The sequence below is a fragment of the Pseudovirgaria hyperparasitica genome (genome assembly GCF_010093815.1).
Source record: "Pseudovirgaria hyperparasitica strain CBS 121739 unplaced genomic scaffold EJ05scaffold_5, whole genome shotgun sequence".
Taxonomy (NCBI): Eukaryota; Fungi; Ascomycota; class Dothideomycetes; order Acrospermales; family Acrospermaceae; genus Pseudovirgaria; species Pseudovirgaria hyperparasitica.
Genome location: NW_022985553.1, coordinates 813293 through 835409, shown reverse-complemented (window position 1 = coordinate 835409; position 22117 = coordinate 813293). Strand labels below are relative to the sequence as shown.

Below are 22117 nucleotides of genomic sequence, written 5' to 3'. Positions count from 1 at the left end.
TAGTAGGATTATAGCACACTTCGTTACTATAAGTATAGAGAAATAGAATATATTTCGCCTAACTATAAGAATCCGAAAAAAGAATAGGCTAGTATATAAGACCTAACCGCGTTCTTAGCTAAATTATATATACTTAGGAGGAGCTATAGCGCCTTCCGGCGAGTAAAGACCTAATATTACTAAAAGTATCGTTACCTATAGTAAATGGTAATAAAACTATATAGGCCCTCGTAGATACTAGTATAGAAGATAACTATATTTCGTTAATTCTTATAAAGGAGTATAGATTATCGTATGATCTCGGTAAAGTTAGCTAAACTATTATAGTTAATAGATATAAAGTTAGAACTTTAGGTAAAGCTATAATAAATTACGAAGTTCATGACTTAAAGATAATAAAATAGTAGATATCTAATAAATTTATCGTAGCTAATATTAGCTAATAGAATATGATTCTAGGGATGCCTTAGCTTAGACGCCTAAACCCTATCCTTAATTTTTAGAAGAAGATATTAATATTCCGATAATACCGTAGTAAATTATACTAGTAAGTTATAACTATTAGTAAGGAGGCATAGAACCTTACCGTGCGGACCCGATCATCGCTAATCTATCTTATATCCTTATTAATTATTAATAAAGATAAGGATGATAGTAATAATCGGGGCGAAGACACGCTATCTAACGTATATTCATAGTATATAGATATGTTTTCGGTAGAAGATATATTACTTCTCCCTAATTATAGGCCGTATAAGCTAAAGATTAAGCTCGAAGAGAGAGTAGACGTCCCTTATAGCCTACTTTATCTACTTTTAAGACTAGAACTTAAAGTTCTTCGTAAATATATTAAAGAATACCTTAAAAGAGACTAGATACGTTATAGTATGTTATCGGCCGGCGTATCTATTCTCTTTATAAAGAAGAAAGATAGAAGTTTACGTCTATACGTCGACTATTAGGTACTAAATATAGTAACTAAGAAGAATCGTTACCTATTACCGCTAGTTAGTAAATCTTTAGACTAATTAATAAAGGTAAAGTACTTTACGAAGCTAGATTTACAAGATATATATTACCGGCTTTAAATTCGTCGCGGAGATAAGTAGAAAACTATATTTCAAACTAGATATAGTTATTTTAAGTATACTATTATACTATTCGGGCTAATAAATATACTAGAAGCGTTTTAAGGATATATTAATACTATACTCGTAGGATTACTTAATATGATTTACGTAGTTTATCTTAATAATATACTAATTTACTCCGATAGTATATAGGATTATAAAGAATATATAAAATTAGTACTAAATTATCTAAGGTAGTATAAACTCTATATAAAATTATCTAAATATAAGTTTCACTAATAAGAAGTTGGGTTTCTCGGCTTTATTATAATATATAGCGGCCTAAAAATAGAGCCGGAGCGTATAAAGACTATTATAGAATGGCTAGAACCTACTACTATACGTTAAATTAGAATATTTATAGGTTTCGTGAACTATTATTATAAATTTATTATAGACTTCTTACGAATTACGGCGCCGCTTAATAAACTTATAGAGAATAGTAGTAAAATCCCTATAGGTAGGCGAGTATAGTATAAAGCTAAGTCGGTCGAGATATAGTTAACGCCGGAAGCGTGAGATACGTTCCGATCGTTAAAGAATTACTTTATAACTACGCCGATTCTTAGGTATTTTAATTCTAAGAAGTATATTCGGGTTAAAACTAACGCGTTAGGATTTATAATTACTAGAATTATTAGTTAACCGTATATAGGTATGAAAGATAAGGTGTAATAGTACCCGGTCGCTTTCTTTTTCTATAAAATAGTGGATATAGAGACGCGTTATAACACGTATAACTAGGAACTACTTATAATTATTAAGAGTTTTAAGTAATAGTAATATTATTTAGAAGGCTCCGTATATTAGATTAAATTATTATTAGATTATATAAATCTACGTTACTTTATATTAACTAAGGTCCTTAATCGCTAATAAGTACGTTAGGCTAAGTAGATATTAATATTTAACTTTAAAATCTTATATAAAGCTAGAAGAGAGAATAAAGCTAATCCTCTATCGCGGCGTAAAGATTATAAGAAATCGTTATAGAATAACGTAGATAGTCGGTGTAAGTTAGACTATACTATACTTTAGATACTATAAGACTAGTTATCTAATAGAATACTAGAAGCTAGGACACTTTCGGCGATTCTCTACGGGAATTAGCGCGGGTATTAAGTAATCTAAATAAATGTCTAAGAAACTAAGAAAACCCTCGAAGACTTAATTAAATCTACCTAGAATTCTAATGTATTAGTAAAGAAAGTTATAAGTATAAAAGGAAGCGCTATAGATCCGCTATAGTTATTAAGGTAGGAACGATAATTAGACGCGATCTACTTCTAAGGCCAACTCTATATACTAGAAGGCGGCTTACGAATTAATATTTTAAGGGAATAGCATGATTACGCGTTAGTAGGGTACTTTAGTATTATAAGGATAGTCGATTTAATCTAAAGGATATATAACTAGCCGGGTCTTTATAAATATATAAAAGACTACGTAAAAACGTATAACGTTTACCAGTATACGAAAATATATAGACACTTACTATATAGCGAATTAAGGCTATTACCTATGCTAAAGGAGGCATAGAAGGAATTATCGATAGATTTTATTATAGATCTACCCCTAAGTAAGTATTCTAGATATATTTATAATAGTTTACTCGTAGTTCTAGATAGATTTATAAAGATATTATACTATATCCCTATAAGGAAGACGATCTAAGTACTGGATCTTATAGATATACTACTCCGTGACGTAGTCCGGCTCTATAGTATACTAAATAGTATAGTTTCGGATAGAGGTCTGTAGATAACGTCTAAATTTTAGAAGGATTTCTACTATATGCTAGGAATTAAGCGGAAACTTAGTACTATGTTCTATCTCTAAATAGATAGGTAGATGGAGCGGTAGAATTAGATAGTCGAGGCGTATTTACGCGTATATTATAACTATAAGTAGGATAACTAGATAAGGTTAGTCTATATTACGGAATTCGCGTATAATAACAGCTAATATACATTAACCTACATGAGTCCGTTCAAAGTAAACTTCGGTTAGAACTATAATATATAGTTCTTAGAGACTTAGTTTAAAGTAGAATGACCTAATATTAAAGTAATAGAAATTACTATAGAACTATTCTAAACGTAAAGAAGTGTTATAAAGTTACTATAAGATACTATAAATTATAGTAAATCGCACTATAACAAGGGTAGAAAACCTATAATCTTTAATATTAGGGATAAAGTTTTACTAAATAGTAAGAATATTCATAGTATTAGGCTAAAGAAGAAGCTTAACTATATAATAATAGGTCTATATAAGATTACTCGTGTAATTAATAACTAGGCGTACGAGTTATAACTCCCTCCTACGTTAAAGATATATAATATATTCTATATTACGCTTCTCGAGCTATTTTATACCTTATTATTACCGGATTATTCCGAATAGATACTATATAAAGTAGTTACGTAAGAAGGTATAGATATCTATAAAGTTAAGTAGATACTTAGCTAGTAACACGCCGAAGATAGTACATGGCTATATAAAATTTATTAGAAAGGATATAATTCTAATAAAGATACTTAGAAACCTATAATAAATATTAGTAAAGTAGCGATATTAGTATATAAGTAGTGATTAGTAAAGGAAGCCGCGGAATTATAGAGAATTATACTAAAGTACGGCGATTTAACGTTTTTTAGTATAGTTCGGCGCTAAGAATAGCCGTCTAAAAGGAAGAAGGTAAAAGAGATATAGATCTTTAAAATATTCTAAGAAATTAAGGAACTTCCTTAGAAAGTTCGAACTTAGAACTTTAAAAAATTTAACTAAAAAAGAGACTTAGAAAAATAATTCACTAAGAGAAATAGACATCGAAAATCGGTGCCGATCGGTATAGATCGGTATAGATTACTAAAGAGATTAAAGAAGTTATTATTAAAGAAAGATAAAATTAAGAAAGCTAAAAGAAAATATAAAGATCTATATAGATCTATATAAACTCGTACTAATCTATCTAGAAGAAGTAAGATCGCTTTAAAATTAAAACCGAAAAACTAAAAACGCTAGATAAAAGAGATATATTAGTACTAATTAGTATAGATCTAAACTAATTAAGTTAGAGTAGGAGTAGAAGTACTAATTACCGCGATAGTTATATCTAATTCCTTCCGCTAGTTCTTATTTAGTATAGTATAGAGCTTTATAATATAAGTCTCTAGCCTTTCGTTCCGACGCTATAAATTCTATATAGCGCGCCTTATAGCTATGAACTCCTCTATAGAAACCTATGGAGTAGCGGGACCTAGAATAGAGAGGGATAGACCGGCGCGGGTATACTAAGAATTATATAAATTAGCGAAAAGATTTAACGATCGGTATAGAACTATATACCTTTAGTATAGAAACTTCTAGATTAGAGCTATCTTCCCTAAATTTATAGCTCTTTAGCACGCGCGAGGAAGGAACCTTAGCCTTTTTACTAGAACCTTTTCTAGGAATTTTAATATTACCGGTATATAGAAAGAAGTCCGAAGTAGTAGAGATTTTAGTACTATTATAGAGATTAATATATATTAGTAAGAATCTATAATAATTTAAGAAAAACGATATTACCTAGTAATCGCGGTAATAATAGCTATAGTAGATTCTAATAAATCCTTACGGATCTTATTAGAATCGTACTCCTAGGCGTAACCCTTATCTTAGATATATAGCTCGTAGAAAGCCTTCTCTAAGGCGTTACGATCAGTAGTACTACGCTCCTTATTAGTAGGGGTTACTAGAGGCCTAGTAGTAATCTATACTAATATAAGTAAATCTACGTAAAGTTCTTTAAACTTACTTAAATACCTATAAGTAATAACGCTTCTTAGTTATATAAGTACTATATATTATAGATTTAGTACTACCGTGAGTAATATATAACGGAAAGCGATAACTATAATAATATATAGCTAGATTATTAGAGCCTAGCCTAGGTCGGGGTAGATTAATAGCTTTCGACATATCGGTAACGTATATAAGATAGGGATTATTTAAAGGCGTCTATTTCCGTACTAATTACTTTAGAGTATCGAGATTTTAGGAAACCATATTATAATTATTATTAATTTATACGGATTATTACGAATTATATTATTACTAGCTAAGGATAGTACGAAAATTAGTAAATTACGTAAATCGTACTAAATTATAGTAAATCTATATAAATCTATGTCTATAAGGATCGGGTAATATATCTAATAATCTAAAAAACTCTATAAAGAGTTGAGAAGTTTTTTAAAGAAAGGAATATTTCTAAGAAAAGATTTTAATATAGGTAGTACTTAGGCTTACCTAATTATATTACGTGATACGCTAGGCCTAATCAGGTAATCTTACCTATATAAGAAGTTAAGATAGATAAAATCTAGTTTATTAGGAAAACGCTTATATAAATCTTAGATTAGTAAATATTAGTAAGTATCTAAGACGAAGTATAGAGAATAACTAAGGTCTTACGAGACTTAGAATAGGGATATAGAGATAGATAATAATCTAGATCGCTAAGGGTAGCTTCCTAGAGGGAAGGGATAATTATTAGGACTTAGCCTTAGGTAGGACCTGATCTATATATACCTTAGCTAATAGGGTTAGGAGGTGACGTAAAGGGCGGTAAATAGTTACGTGCTAGATAGATCGGCGTCCCTTTATATAATAATAATAATAATATTAGTGTTTAACTAGGAAGAACTATATATATAGCCATATATATGCTCCATAGGCTCAGGCCTCCTCTAGTATTAGCTACTATGTATATAAGAAAACCTCCTATGATTAGCTCCCTAACTAGACCCTATTACTAATCTAACCTAGCCTAGTCTAAGTCCTCGAATCCCATTAGGTGATAAACTTACTTCTTATCCTTATATTAGGCTTTTATTACTATATTAGTACCGGCTCTTAATAACGCCCTAACTAACTATAGTAGGTATTACCTTTCTTATGATTGGGTAGGTCGCTAGGCTAGGCCTAGTCTTTTATTCCTATGTTACCGTGTTTTTTTCCTATCTATAGGAATATAGCTTTGCGCTAGATAGTAGTTATTAATTAAGATGACTAATGCCGGAGGGGGTGTATATCTAATAGGTCCATGCCTTAGCACTAACCCTAGCTAGGCCAAATTCGGAAATTATTCTTCGGGGCTATGTAATCGTCTATAGGTAGGCGGGATACTTAATTAGGTATTACCGTCTATTTCGTGGTTACCGAGCCGGAGTAAGCGCAAGCTAAGCCGGATTAGGGTGGACAAGGCCCCGGTATATGGTGAAAATTCTATGATTTAAGCTAAGCTAGTTATGGGTCTAGCCGCTCTAGGCGTCGCTCTACCACTTAAGGTGGCTTAGTAGGTGGCTATATTAGGTAATTCTTATTATGTGATAACGGTATAGTCATTTTTATATTACCTAATGGTCGCTTAGGACTAAGTAGTTATGTAACGGTAACCTTCACGTTACGTGCTCGCTTAGCCCTATACACTTTTTAACAGAGCGTGCGAAAACTAGTGTATAAAAAGGTGGCCGTTGTAGGATTCGAACCCACGACGTTGGATGACAAACGCTTCTAGTAACGTAGTATACTACCACTACGCCACCTGGCCGTCCCTTTATATATATACTCTTAGATTTCTACCGAAAGGGTTCGGTAGTAATTCGTTCTATAATAGAATACACCCTATTATTCTATCTAACTATACTACTATCTAATAACCCTATTCTTACACTATCTATATAAATTAGTAACTTAGAGTAGATAGTTTTAGAAAGATTATTAAGGCTATATTACTAAAGACGGAAGCCTAGTATAAGTTCGAGAAGAAGTTATATAAGAAGGAGATTTAGTAGTTAATTAATAAGACTCTCGGTACTAATAACTAGCTATTTAAGACTTAAGGCTTTACTATAAAGCTCGGAATATCTAGTCGTGCTAGAAAATAGTTAATACTTCTAGACTAGAGTCTAGATAACTAGAATAAGCTTCTTATCTTCCTTAATAAGATCTATAGTCTAGTAAGAAAGGATCTACTAGAGGCTATATTCCTTATCTTTAAAGATACTATTATCTATAAGTCTTATTAGCTACTAGAATATAAGAAGGCTATAGTATCTAATCCGAAGTCTCCTACGCTATTACTACTTACTAGTATAGTTTCTACTAGTCTAGTATTATTATCTATAGATCCGAATCTTAAGGGATACTTAAAATAGCTATTTAAATTATAGAAGGAGCGAAGATAGCGAGGCCATAACTAAGGAGTTATTATTAATAATATTTAGAGTAAGCTCTAGTATAGTAAGGCGATATATATAAACTACTAAGGTTAGTACTATAAGATTATATTATCTAATAGAATACTCTACTATAAGATAGATAAGACTATCTTAGAGCTATAGACTAATAATATTATTAATAGTATTTAAGGCGTAACTAAGGATAAGCCATTAATAGACTTATTCTATAAGATTATCGCTCGACTATATCTAAGGAAGTCTTAAACTAGTAGTAGAACTAGTACCTCGTTAACCGCCGTTAATAGAAGTACTACTTCTATACTCGAGCGCCTTAAAATAAAGAGATTATAACGTAAGGAGGCTAAGTTAGATTATAAGGAGCGGAATATAAGGCTTTAAGATAAGTAGATAAGATAGGCGATAATTAAGTATAAGGAGGCGGTAGCGAGATGTTATTAAGATAATAAAGATAAGCTTACGTATACTTAACTACTTTATTAGATAGAATTATAGTATTACGGGTTTAATTCTATAATACCTATATAGATACCTACGTTTCCTTAACCTTAACCTTAATCTTGCCCTCTATCTACTTATAGTTTAAATTATTCGCTAACTTATAAGACTCGTTATAAAATACCCCCTTAGACACGAGTTATAGAAACCTTTAGTAGTCTAGTATAACTAGGGCGTTACTAGGCGGATATAGTACTATTAGCTCTTAAATAGCGTAAGAAGATAGAGACTTATAATAAGACGAGGGCTAGGATATACGAATTAAGACTATATATAGATAATAACTACTATACTTACTACTATATTAAGGAGATAACTTGGCCTAGAACTACTTATTATAAAGCCGCGAAGATAGTAGGTATTCTACTTAGTATTCTACTAGATATATATCTATAATAATAATAATAATAATATTATATAACTAGGTAGAGTAGTACTCTATAGGCCTATACCTCCTCTAGTCTAAGCCACTATATAAGAAGAAACCCTATAGGGAAAAACTTCCTTATATCTATAACTATATCTCGTTAAACCTCTATTTCGTCTTAAGTATATAGCTATAGGGTACGCCTATTAGCCTATAGTCTATATTACCGTTATTTTACCCTTAGGTAGCACGTGTAGATGCGGAGGTTATTAGTTAAGGGCTGCCCCCGACTAATAATTAGGGTTCTCCTAGGGTTCTTCCGGTATATATCGGGTTACTACTAGCGTATACTAGGTCTCTTCTAGTATATATTTCTAGGTCTACTAGTACTAGAGGAGTAGTAGATATATAAGTATCTATTAGGAGACGTCCTTAGGGTACTTATTAAGCCATTATACGATATCTAAAGTCTTCGTAACGTGGATAAGCTATTACCGTTATATATAGAGGTTAGGGTATATAGCTAGATAGTAGCGTATTATATCTCTCCGGCCATACGCCTTATACCATAGAGAGGTATCGGGAACGCCTCTCTTATAGATATAGTATAGAAGTCCTATGGCGCCCGTTCGGGCTTAGATAAGTATAGATACTTAGGCTTTCGTTAGCCCTTTATATATCTATTTACTCGGTTCCTTCTATAGCCCTCGAATCTACTCTAGGTACCTATTCTACTAGAAGGTCTAGTAGGCACGGAGTACCTCTTTCTACTTATCTTAAGTCTACGACCGTATATTTTTTACGAGTTCTTAAAGGCTCTACCGGTCTAGGAGAGTGTCCGGGTTATCTCGGACTTCTTATACTACTTAGCTAGAGTCGGCTTCTATTAAGCACCTGTACCGTATTTAATTCCAGCCTATGTATAGAAGTGCGCGGTAATGTATACTAATTCGTGCGCGTAGCGCGGCGAAAGTGTATTCTACGTTTCCTATGCGTTCCTATGCTTGTTATTTACCTCTAGTTCGAAGTCGGATGACTCCTACAGGTTCGACGTGCCCTATACCATTAGGCCCTACTCCTGTTTTCGCCTTATCTTATCCCCTTTAGGCTTATACCTCTAGCTCTACTAGAAGAGGGGCATAACGCCTTATCTAGCTAGGAAACTATAAGGTTTACTCCTTAAACTCATGTTACTAGCGTGCGTGCCTAGTAATACATTCTATCTCTTTATAAATCGATACACGTATCCGTTCTCTTAGACTATATAATAGTCTCCCCGGCTAGAACGTGATCCCGCCTACTTCTAGATATACTAAAGGTTAGAGCCTATTAAAGGGGTAAGGTCCTTAGAGCTAGTAGTTACTACTATATACCACGCCCCGCCTTTAAGCATAGCTACTATCTAGTTTTATATTACCTATAAGGATCTTTCTACGATAGACCGACCGTGTCTTATAGACGAGTATCCTTTAAATCCTATACGTGTATACTCGCGTGACGCGCCTAGGCGACTTAAGTATCCTCTATCTACTAACCCGACTTATTTCTACTACTTTTTAATAGGTCTCTATAGTCGTCTCTTACCTATATCCGTATACTATTATCTATATATACTAGCGCCCTACCTCCTATAGTAGACTATAATATCTCTCGTACGCGGAAGCCGCTCTATCTATTCTAGACCTAAGCGGTATCCTATATCGAGCGAAAGGTCTTAATAGAGTCACGCTACTAGTGGTCGCGCTAGGCGTCTTAATAAACGTAGTTTAATACTATAGGAGAGTTAGCCTTAATAAGTTCATCCGTAGTAGTTTATAGTTACCCTCGACGTAATTTCTTGCTAATCCTTATATACCTAGAGCTATTTAAGCCTCGAGGTGTCCTATCGCGCTACTAGAACTTCCGCTTTCTCTACCTATATAGTAAGGTAGATTTAGGCCTGCTTTCGATATAGTAGTAGCGTATTAGATGGTTTTCTTATCCTAGTATCCTCGTGGACTCCTCTTAACGCGTTAATTAAGAATAGGATGGAAGTATATACTATCCTAGCTAGTTTATTACGGTGTGGTCCCTATAGAGTAACGCGTCGCGAAAACTCTATAACCACCTACCTAGCGACGACGAGGTCGCCATTAACGCCGCTCTAAACCTCTTACTACCTCCGAAGAGGCATTGCCTAGCTATAACGACGTGGACGCGGTTCGTGAGACTTCGTAGCTAGATATATATCTATACCTTTATAAGTATAAGGAGTAACTTAAGGTAAGTAAGGTAGCGTCCTCGCTCTAGGCGTTTACTATAACTAGTATAACTAGTATTTAGATAGGGATGGTATAGTGTTTCTTAGAGTATATTTAGGAGTATATATTTATATATTAAGGCTATATACTTAATGAATAGTACCTAAAACGGATATATATATAGACTATTACTAGCTAGCTAAGCGACTTACTTATTAGTAAGTTAGTAATAAGTAAGTTACTTAACGAGTTTATAAAAAAGTCTCCTAATCTCCTTAACTTTAGTAATCTCTCTACTATCTCTATCTTATCTAAACCTCTCTAAATTAGTAACTACCTTCTACTAGAGCGTCTTATTAATATAGTATCTATCTATAGTATATTTAAAGAAGTATAGAGCCTACTAATTAGCGTGGCTATATATAAATATAATATAGAGAAAGTCCTTAAAAGTTCGAGATTACTAACATATCTAGGTATACTATCTATAAATCTATACCTTTATTACCGCCTATACAAGCTTAATAGAATTAAAGTTAGATAAGTATAGTAGCGTATACTATATGATATAGCTAGCGCTAAGTATAAGTAGCTTAATCTATTAGTTCGTATAAAGTATAAGATTATCTATAATAATTATTATTATACGCCTAGGGTATTTTACCTTAAGAGTAGGTAATAGATATACTTATAGCTAGGTATAGAACTTATCTATTAAGAAATAACCTTCCTTTATCTAATAGTAGATAAAACTATTAGCTATAATAGCTCTATATACACTATATATAGGTCCTCGATTAAGAGTACTAATCTTAGTTAGAGTCTATTCTTTTAGTACTCTAGCTCGACGCCTCTATCTAATTTTCTTATTAAAAATAACCTTATCTAAGAAGATATACGAGTCTACTAGTAGCTCCGCGATATCCTTAAGGTATAAAGTATATACTATCTCTAAGCGCGTACTACTAATATATTTTAATAGCTTATAATTCTACTCTTACTTAGATAACTCTTTAGATAGAAGCTATTTAGATATAGTAAGATTAAACTCTTTATATATCTATCTAGCTATCTTATTAAGGTATAGCTAGCCCTTACGAAGTAGTCTCTTAAGTAGTTATTATATTATATAATTACTTAGTTAATGAGGTGGACTATGATGTGTTAACTGCGGTTTATTCCTCTATCTATATATCTTAAGGTTAAATCTTATTCTATATACTATATTCTTACTAACTTTAGTAATAGTGATAATCTTATTAATAGGTATATTATATTATAGGAGGAAGTTGATTCGTCTATATATGGAATCGGGATAGATAACGCCCTAGGGTACTATATATATACGCGTTAGTAAGTTAAAAATACTAAATATTATATATACTAACTCTTATATACTATATTATATAGTTATAGACTCTATATATATATAGTACGGCGACGATACTATAAAATGTTAATTATATATAAAAACGCGTGTTGGTGGCATAGACGTGCATCGGGCGCCAAGCTTTCCCATGTAACTATGGACAAACGGATTTGATTTCGCGAGGATAAGCTGCAGCTAGCAAGGGGGTCCTGCCGGTTGCTAAGACGTCATCCATGCATGAAGCTCGAAAAGGCCATTGAAGCAGCATTTGATCAGACAATTCCACCTGCTCAACAGTGTAAGAGTTATGATTTCATGAAACTATATCAATGATTGCTTTGGACATGATGATGAGCTCGAGTCGAAGCGTAGTGTATATGCGCAGGATAGCCTAGCGTTACATCGGCGAGATGCCCGTAGTTCTATCCATAGAATTCTCCCCACCTTGAACTTCTCACCTGCAGAATTCAGCGATCGCGCAACACTCTGACAAATCCGAGGCAGGATCTACCTAATCACCATAATCTAGAACATCGAACAGTGCTATCGTTCGGTATAGTCGTGAAACTCGCTCACCAACACTCCCGTGATCCCTCGACCGGCCTAGCCTGATAATTCTTGCGTCATTCCGTTGCTTCGATTTTCGAGTCCCACGTCAGACTGCTGCACGTAAAGCGCGACATCTATTAAAGCTCTACTTGCCACGCCGTTACCGCGAGTAGCCCCTGCTGCTTGCCCTCAACTCTTTCAAACTGTCGCTCATCACATCCCTCAAAGTTCTCAATACCAGCTCTCAAAGACTGGCTACCGCACGATTACAAAGCTTTACACGGCAGTTCTCGAACTCGACGACAGCCATGGCACCAGTGCCGAAAGAGTGTGACTATTTGGTCATTGGAGGTGGTAGTGGTGGTTTGGCATCAGCCCGGAGAGCTTCTTCAAAGCATGGTGCCAAGGTCATTGCTGTGGAACATCAGCGACTCGGGGGAACTTGTGTCAATGTCGGGTACGCAGAGCCTTCTTGTTTGTGTAGATAATCTGAGCTGACAGCGAATGGTGCAGATGTGTACCCAAGAAGGTTACCTGGAACGCAGCCTCTATCGCCGAGACCATCAAGGAAGCAAAAGCTTATGGCTTTTCGGTTAAAGAGACAGCGCCATTCGATTGGCCGGGATTCGTCAAGAAGCGTGCTGCGTACGTCGAGAGATTGAACGGAATATACGCAAAGAACCTCGACAAAGATAAAGTGGAGCTTCTCCGAGGCCGCGCAAGGTTCCTGAACAAGCATGAAGTCCAGGTTACGATGAATGATGGCTCAGAGGTCAATGTCAAGGCGAAGAAGGTCCTCATTGCTGTTGGGGGCTACCCTACACTACCTCCAATTCCAGGTGCCAAGGAGCATGCGATTACGAGCGATGGCTTTTTCGAACTTACACAACAACCAAAGAAGATTGCTGTCGTAGGAGCTGGCTATATTGGTGTCGAAATGGCTGGTATGCTGCACGCGCTCGGCTCGGAGGTGCATTTTTTCATTCGTCATGACACTTTCCTGCGAACTTTCGATCCTCTTATCCAAGAAAAGGTTACTGAAGAGTACATCCGCCAAGGCATGCATCTCCACAAACGGTCTTCAATCACGAAGATAGAGGATGCTGGCAATGGGCAGAAGAAGATCACAGTAGATCTGAATGGAAAGGAGGAGACGATGGAGGTTGACACTGTTCTATTCGCCATCGGACGTAAACCTGAGGTGGACTCTCTGGGTATCGACAAGATCGGGCTGGAGGTTGACGATAAGAGCCATATCAAGGTCGACAAATACCAGAACACCAATGTTGAGAACATCTACGCTCTTGGAGATGCTTGCAACGCTGGCTTCGAGCTCACCCCTGTCGCCATCGCTGCTGGTCGGAAGTTGGCTGGGCGTCTTTTTGGTGGCTTGAACGATGCTCATCTTGTGTACGAGAACATTCCCTCAGTTGTCTTTGCTCATCCCGAGGTTGGCTCTATCGGCTTGACTGAACCTCAAGCAAGAGAGAAGTATGGAGACACCATAAAAATTTACCAGACTAGCTTTACCGCTATGTACTATTCCATGATGGAACAAGAAGACAAAGGACCTACTGCATATAAGATCATTTGCGAAGGTCCAAATGAGAGAATTGTTGGTCTGCACATTCTTGGACTTGGTAGTGGTGAAATCTTGCAGGGCTTCGGTGTTGCTATTAAGATGGGAGCGGTATGTTACACATCATGTATGATCAAATCGAATCCTAACACCATGAATAGACGAAGCAAGACTTTGATAACTGCGTTGCTATCCACCCAGTATCTGCGGAGGAGCTTGTGAGTTTACACGGTTATACTTGAGTATGTCAGCTAACGGTACCAGGTAACGATGACTTGAGGATGGTTTATTCCCGTTTGAAGATTTAGTAGACATGACACCCAACACGAGTACAACAGAATTTCCGATTTGAATGAATACCCTGAACTTTAGAGCCGACTCCTAACAGAAGCTTGGTAGACGCCATATATTTCTCGTCCGTCTTGCCAATGCAATGATGTCTCAATGATTGATTCACGGATGGTCCGTATTTTTTCTTTCTCTGTCTGCGATGATTCAAACTTAAATCATTGCGATCTATAAGTTCAAAAACGAATCTTGCCTGCCAGGACGTGTTGCGTAACCATACTTTGTATTATCATGTCGAGATATTCCATACATGACTTATCTCGTGTGTTTCATTTTCTGCCAATCTTCTCTGCGTGATAGATTCTTATTACCAGTATTCAAGCTTATATTTTACATTATCCCAACAATGGGTCTCGTTCTTCGTATCGTAATGCATCATCTTCCATCTGTTCATTGACCTGCTGCCCGCTATGACTTGTATATTTCTCTTCACGCACGGATATGCGGACATGCGCTAGTGGGACTCTACTGTAACGTATCTTGCATCTACCGTATAGACGTGTTTCGTCGTATATCACAATTGCGATTTGTTCGACTCGTTTTCTTTATGACATCTGGGGAGAAGATAAGTAGTCAATATGTATATGTACTTGTGTCAGTCGACCATACCTGCTTGTGCCATCAACCTTTGTAGACATCCATGAATGACTCGATTTATTTAATTCCTTTGCTTCTTCCTTAGCATATTTCACCACTTCCATATGACGCGGCTGTTGTGGATGGCCGGGTAATGAATGCGGTTGGGTTGTGCGATCTGTGAATGAGAGGGCCTGCTGTCATTGCTTCCTGCTCTACTATAATTGATCATCGTATATCTCTTCATAATCTTGAATTTTCTGAATCGTCCTAGGAAGAGCATCATTGTCTTTCAGTCAGTGACGAAATACATCCATCGCCCTCACCTTACTCTAGCCCGGTACAACTATTTCCGAGCATTCTGACACTCCTTAGTGAAAGCTCGGGTGTCCTGGAGAGCCTGTATCTCGAATCTTACTGGTACACCACTAAGTGGGCTTCTTCAGCTGTGAAATTATGATACTAAGACTCACTTTGTGTAAGGGCGACTCATAGACAGACTGATGAGAGACCCTCCACTCTCACGGGTTCTTTCACATTGAAATCCAACGCTAGTAAACATCGCCATAAACATCAACGAACTTGCACTGTGCCTCATAGTCAGCCAAAGCGTTGGTAACCTAGGCTTCACTTCACCGATAACAAGGACTTCGCCAGGGCAAGATCCATTTTTGAGATCAGGGTGGTGTTGTTTGGAAACCGCACTCATCTACGACGGTCGAACTCTCTCCTTGCCCATACGCGAGCATTCTAACACGAACCGGGGTTATCTGGATGACCGAAAGAAGAACTAGTAGATATACAGATCGGAGGCTTCAATATCATACATTAATAGGAGCTCAAGGGTTTTTTCGACACAATGGCAGGTCCTACAAAGCCCACATCTAAGACATACGTTTCTCTTTCACCTCCCAAGGTGTCTGGCCAGCAAGAGCCACGAGAAAGTCCTCCCTCAGATACCAATGCTTCAGCCGGTTCCGCACACTCTAGACCGGCGCCAACCCCTAATTTCTCCTTTGATAGGGACACGACACCATCGACAGACTCTCTGGAGCTAGATACCTTGTTGCTGCCACAAGAACAATTTGATAGCAATTTAGCACAAGAGACTCAGACGTTTGGGAACTATGAAGAGCAGAACACACCACCAGTTCCTGATAGATCTCCCGAACGGCCCTTTCCCTACCACCGTACAGTGAGCCCAGTGAGCTCCAACAGCGGCACATATCCACCAGCTGTAGTAGAGCCGGACTCGGACTCTTCTCCAGATCTCAATAAACCGCCCTCTCCACCCCGTTGGCTCTATCACGATACTCAGAACCCCGCCACTATAGCCATAACAACACAGCAAAGTGAGTTACCCGAATCAACTTATCAAGCTACAGAACTTCAGATCCTGAAACCCGTTGTTCGTGGCTCGCACCTTTCGACAATCGTCCCACCACCTCTTTTCTCCGTCAAGACGGCTCTCAGTCCAATTCAAGAGCATGGAACCCAAGAAACGACCATAACTTCTACACAATCCTCCAGCCCGGTTTTGACTGACCCAGTCGAAGCCTCCGCTCCCGCCCCGCGTCTGGCTGTCCCGTCACAAAATACTACACCGTCGGCTGGTACGCCGTCCGGCGATGTCTATTTCAGCCCATCAGACATTGGGTACGCATCTTCAGAATCTTTAAGCTCGAGCAGAGGAGGCGGGTTCAGAGCGCCAGATTCGTCTGGCAAACAGCGAATCCAGGAGATACTGCAGTTGAATCCCGAGCAGGAACGCAGCCGTAGGATTCTGGATGGGCTCTCCGTCAGCAATGCGTCGACCAGCAGTTTTGACCCGATGACGGTCTACCAGCAGATCGTACGCGCTGCGCATCAGCAGCCAGGCCATGAAGACTATCATCTGCGGACACCGTCCGAGGAGGCGCTGCATACACTGAAGAAGAAGGAGGCCGCAGAACGAGCTTGGAGATTTGAACACGCCAGGATAGAGGGCCAGAAGGAAGAGGCCCGGAAGTATCAAGAGGAGCTGGCAGGTGCTGCCGCGACAGACGAACTCCTTTGGCGCAGCTACGTCCCTACGACAGCAGCGAATTCGACGTGGAATTTAGCGGAGGAGGGTGTCACGAAGACGCCCGAACGGCCTCGTTTCCTCGCGAGTGCTCCAGACCTTCATAATGAGCCACGTCCCAGCTTCGAGCCATCAACACCAGTCCTTGAGACGCTATCAATGGACGAGACCTGGGGTGCGGCGGCTGCGGAAGAGAGGAGAAGAATTGAGGAGATGCAAAGCCCAGGGCAAGCCAGACGGCGCCGCTGGCATATCCGTAGCGGATATCACACGTCGTTGCACAGGTGGCGATTGAAAGAGCGTGTGGAAAGTGCAGTTTCTCTTGTGCGCAACCGGGTGGAAAGTGCGGCTAGGAGGGTACGTATAGGAGTCCGGTTTGCAGTGAAGCGTCATTTCATGCGTAGCCATTAGAGCTTTTGACTGTTTAGGGAGTTCTCTGAGACCAACCATCTATATACCGTACCATTTGGATATCATTTGAGCTATTGAAGCCTATGCATCACACTCTTTTCATTCTGAAACACTGTGTCTCCTCAGAATGCTATAACTCGAGCCGTCCCGGTGGCATTCCCCAATTCATCCCATTTTTTTCGAAACCATATCTTGATTATCCTGCTATACAGAACTCTTTCTAACTTATGCCATTGTAACCCGACTGTTCGCGCTTCCCGTGCATCTTTTCGCAGCTCAGCCCATCGTCCAGGACGTGGAGGCGGCTACACTCCACCAAAGCTATGCGGTTTCGATGGCATGCTGATATTAGTAGTGGATACAGATAACTTAAGCACCTAATGTATATAGCAGCGTCTGTTGAGTGAGCTAGAAGGTTGAATCCAGGTTTTGCAGTGCTGATGACACTGAATTTTCAGGTGCTAGATACACGTGAAGTGGATCCAGGCAGATTCCCAGTTTCATTTTGCAGCATCCAGAAGCCCGAGTTGCGATTTGATTGTGCAACAAAAGTACCATTCGTAGAACGTGTATAGGCATCTTGCGGTTCGAGGGGGACTGGGAGATCGGTGATACATAGCCTAGAAGCTCTGCTGTGAGATAAACAGCATTATACCGCTTATACATGCCATGTGCATCCCAGCGTAAGCCAATTCTACCCAGTTCGGTAGCCTGAATAAACGCGTCCAAGCATACGGGTGCCTGATCTCCCACGTTGTTCACTACCCACGGACCACCTCGAGGACCCCTGATTCTCCCAACCACCTCTCTCGGTGCGCTCGCACTTTATTTATTTTACTAAAGCTAGAGACCTTCATCGTTGAGATACGATGGCCTGGTGGTGGACGCACGTCCCAGGTGCAAACCTATTCGGGACGCCGAATGCTGGTTTCGTATGGCAATCCGAGTAAGTTTGGGCCCCGGTTCAACTTTCAGTGAAGCCAGAGCTTTTGTATTTTGTGCACAGCTCAAGAACAGAGGCGCTAGGCTGCATTAGGGAGTGAAACAGGCTGGAGAGGCGTGGAACATACACGAATGCTGACCTTTTGACTTGAATGACAGTATTTGCTCCGATTATCTGTAAATTATCCGGTTCAACTACCGACTACGACGCGCAGAGAAACTCCGCATGCTTTCAGACACGCCATATCCATCTCGGAGTAAGCCACCAACACCCTCAAGACTCAACCCGCTTGTCTCGGGATATATCATCCACACGCAAGCCCAGCCTGCCACACACACGAGCATGTATATAGTAAACGTCCCCACTGGAGTCAGCCATGTCATCATAGGCAGGAATGTCAAGCCCACAAGCGTGTTCGAGCCCCAGTTCGTGCTTGTTGCGAGTGCAGAGCCAAGTGCGCGCACAGAGAGTGGGAAGAGCTCTGATTGTTGCCAAGGCACATTGCCAAGTCCGATGGCGTAGCCAGCGACGTAGGTTATCATGGCAAAGAGGATGACAAGCGGCCATGCCGTGGCTTTGTTCCCTTCACGGCGACCGGGTAGGTGAAAGGCCCGCAGAAGAAGAGCATCTTGTGGCGAGGCCGTTGGAAGTTGAAAGAAATTGAACGCGATACTACAAAGGACCAACCCGAAAGTCATGATGGGGATGGAATAGAGTAGGATGCGGCGGCGGCCTATGCGATCGATGGCGTAGAACGCGACGATGGTAAAGGCGAAGTTTGTGAGTGCGATGGAGAGAGATGTTAGGGTTGGTGAGCGGAAGCCAACAAGGGAGAAGATCGTTGCGGAGAAGTACATCAAGGAATTCTATATAGAGCGTTAGTCAGGAGTGGCAAGGCGAGGGGGCAGGCATACGAAGCCGCAAAGTTGTTGGAAGCCTTGCAGCATACAGGCAATTGAGAGAGCGCGACGGTTTGCAGGAATAAAAAAGAGTTCGCACGCGTTGGCGGTAATTCTGCTCCACGCTGAACCATCTTCTTTCGGGCCCGCAGCAGTCTCCTCTTCCATGACCTCTTTCTCAATGCGACGAAGCACACTTTCAACAAGGGCATCCTGGTCGATACCATACACACTGGTTAGAATTCTCTTTGCACGCTCACGACGTCCAGCTTTGACAAGCCATCTCGGCGTTTCGGGCATGAATCCTAGAATGCAGAATTGCACAGCAGCAGGAAGAGCACCAAGGCCGACCATCCACTTCCATCCGTGTGTTTGGGTGGAAAAAAGCCATCCTATTAGATACGCCACAACTTGTCCACCAGTAATGAACAGACTTGATATCGTAACCAGACGTCCCCTGAACGGGCTAGGAGCAAGTTCCGAGATGTATAGCGGCACCACGAAGCTCGCACTACCAACAGCCAAACCAACCACGCTGCGCCCACCGATCATACCCCAGACGCTGGTAGTGAGTGCTTGCCACAATGCTCCAATTATGAACAGTATGTCCGCGACGAGGATGACGCGCTTCCGGCCGAGCGCGTCAGCAAGGAGGCCTGTGATAGGAGAGGCTAGCAGTGCGAATAGTGATGTACAAGACGTGATAAGCGACTTGTCGAGTGTGGTAAGCGGACGATTGGACAAGTCAGAGCCGATCGAGACAAGTGTAGACGATATCACTCCCGTGCTGTTATTCGCATCGTCAGGAATGCATACCGATATGTAGTCTTGCGCTGAACCTACTCATAGCCAAACAGCAGTCCACTCACGCCAGCAGCCAGTGTTAGTCCCCAGATGAAGCTTCCAGCAGCCTTTATTTTGCTTTCATATCTCTCCTCCACATCATCATCGTCCTCGGGCAAGTCTGGGGAGTACTGATCACCCGGGATCAAGGGCTCAAGAGCTGCTGCCACCCCGCCAGGCATGTCTGGAAGCTCGATATCGGTTGATGAGGCCGTGGCTTTGGTCTAGCTTCAGAGTGGCCATGAAAGGCAGCTTGGTGAAGTTGATATGATATGACTAACGTAAGACATAGTCGTCGCGTTTGCAATGCTCATGGGATCAATCATGCGGCTACCAACTGAGGTCGCATAGAGCTAGGAAGCCTTACCGCATTAGGTTAGGACATGGCTGGAGTGCCCATTCCGTTCACTCGATGTCGCGCTAAGCTATATTAGCTACGCGCACGATACGCTACATGCGTCCAGCCGACATATATCTGCAAATAACCCTACCTGCCCCCCGATAGTGCGAGAGTAGGATATTGGAATCTAAATATGGTTCTGTTGGACGAAGATAGTGGTAAGGCTGTTGCAATATGAATGTGTCAAAATGTTTCATTTCGCTGGTAAATCGGCTTGACCCTGTTCGAGAGTTCTTCGATCATACTCTCCGTATTGGCGATTGGCGGCCGCTTGGCTGATGTGGTGCAAGGCAGAAGCTGCGTTTGGTTATCCGTATACCGCTGTGCCACGTTACGTACTGACAAAACATAGAAACAGGGCTTTAGGTGTATCAAGAGGTTGGTTCTTTATATTTTTTTGGTAACCTTGTTTCGAAGAATGCACTATACCTCCTCGCAATGCTATCATATTATTACATCTACCTTGCTCACGCTCTCGTAGGCGCCGCCATCTGGAAGCTCAGATCGGGTATTGCTTCATTCGCACACAGGTTCGCCTCCCTGTGCACCGATAACCTCCCTGCCAAATTTTCTGATTTCGCCCGAGAGTCCGTCTCTGTGTCTTGTGGTAGCTTCTTGAGTGAATACTCTGCATATGCAAACCATAGCGAACCGTTCTTGTTCACAAGAGTCTCCCTGCCTGCTGCATCTGACAGCATATACATCTCGCCTTCTGGTATGCTTTCTGCCCTTGGATCAAGTTTTCCTGATACGCCCGCAGACCCAAACGAAGGCCCATGTGAGTAGCCACTCCTAAGAACCTGTACTTCAACTTCCTTGCCGTTGATCACAGTCAAAGCGTGATCTCCGATATCGAATCCAAGATCGGTTGGACGCGAGAACCATGGCGTTTCTTCAAGTCTCTCATATGGGATATTTGGCGCATCTTGCGTTGATGTGAGTTTAGTTGGCGCCAAAATAAGCTTATCTTCTGAGACCCATGCACCGATCTTCGACTCCAACCAAGATGGCCAATACTCAAAGGCATAATACCACGTATGTCGTACGCGATACTCAAATTTGCCGTTTTGCTCGCGGATCTGGTGGATGAAGCCGTTGTCATAATAGCAATTTGTCTGGACGCGACTGCCTAATTGGAACCTTGGACTGCGCTGTTGAAGTCGGTCAACATTCCCGGCTGAAGGATCACCTGATCGTATAGATGTCTCACCTCAATTTTTCCATTTCCTGCTTTGTGACCCGCTCTACGCGGAGTGTTCTGCTCATCGACTGCCTTGTTCGCTCTGGACCAGTATCTCAATCCTTCCACACTGCCCTTCATTTTGGGTAAACCCGACTTCAAGCTTGGAATTTTGAGCAGAGCTGATTTTCGAACGCCATTTTCTTCCCTGGCGCCGGTTTTTTCTCCCAGTGTCTTCGTAAACAGGGGTCTTATTTCATGGTCCGCTTTTGCAATGTTCCTCTGATTGTCCTTTGTTGCAAGAGCCATCTGGCCTAGAGAGAGGAATGAGATTCTGGAAGAGGGACTTGAGGTAGTGTTTTTCGAAGTTCGGAAGCGTTTGCTCTGCTGACTGCTGCTTGATTTATGTGATGTCGAACTATCTTGGAGATATAGAGTGATTGATGGTGCTTTGTGAGGATTATATATTGGTATT

At 40.1% G+C, this 22117-nt stretch overlaps 4 protein-coding genes across 4 annotated transcripts; 2 read left to right on the top strand and 2 right to left on the bottom strand.

Moving 5' to 3' along the window:
• Positions 1–12709: 12709 nt before the first annotated feature.
• Positions 12710–14259, top strand: EJ05DRAFT_498926 (glutathione reductase-like protein; the record flags this gene model as incomplete). Its single annotated transcript, XM_033746753.1, has 4 exons — positions 12710–12858; positions 12915–14091; positions 14142–14198; positions 14245–14259. 4 exons carry the CDS (start codon positions 12710–12712, stop codon positions 14257–14259), a joined length of 1398 nt encoding a protein of 465 aa, XP_033602175.1.
• A 1504-nt stretch (positions 14260–15763) lies between these two features.
• EJ05DRAFT_498925 (uncharacterized protein) lies at positions 15764–17377 on the top strand (the record flags this gene model as incomplete). Its single annotated transcript, XM_033746752.1, has 1 exon — positions 15764–17377. The coding sequence occupies one exon, from the start codon at positions 15764–15766 to the stop codon at positions 17375–17377; it is 1614 nt and encodes a 537-aa protein (XP_033602174.1).
• Positions 17378–18220: 843 nt separating this feature from the next.
• EJ05DRAFT_492378 (general substrate transporter) lies at positions 18221–20244 on the bottom strand (the record flags this gene model as incomplete). The annotated part of the gene is made up of 4 exons (XM_033746028.1): positions 18221–18363; positions 18655–19186; positions 19235–20006; positions 20063–20244. 4 exons carry the CDS (start codon positions 20242–20244, stop codon positions 18221–18223), a joined length of 1629 nt encoding a protein of 542 aa, XP_033602173.1.
• Positions 20245–20896: 652 nt separating this feature from the next.
• Positions 20897–21971, bottom strand: EJ05DRAFT_536970 (uncharacterized protein). Its single transcript, XM_033749351.1, has 2 exons — positions 21673–21971; positions 20897–21613 (listed from the first exon to the last, which is right to left on the bottom strand). Exons 1-2 carry the CDS (start codon positions 21949–21951, stop codon positions 20930–20932), a joined length of 963 nt encoding a protein of 320 aa, XP_033602172.1. The 5' UTR covers positions 21952–21971; the 3' UTR covers positions 20897–20929.
• Positions 21972–22117: the final 146 nt, after the last annotated feature.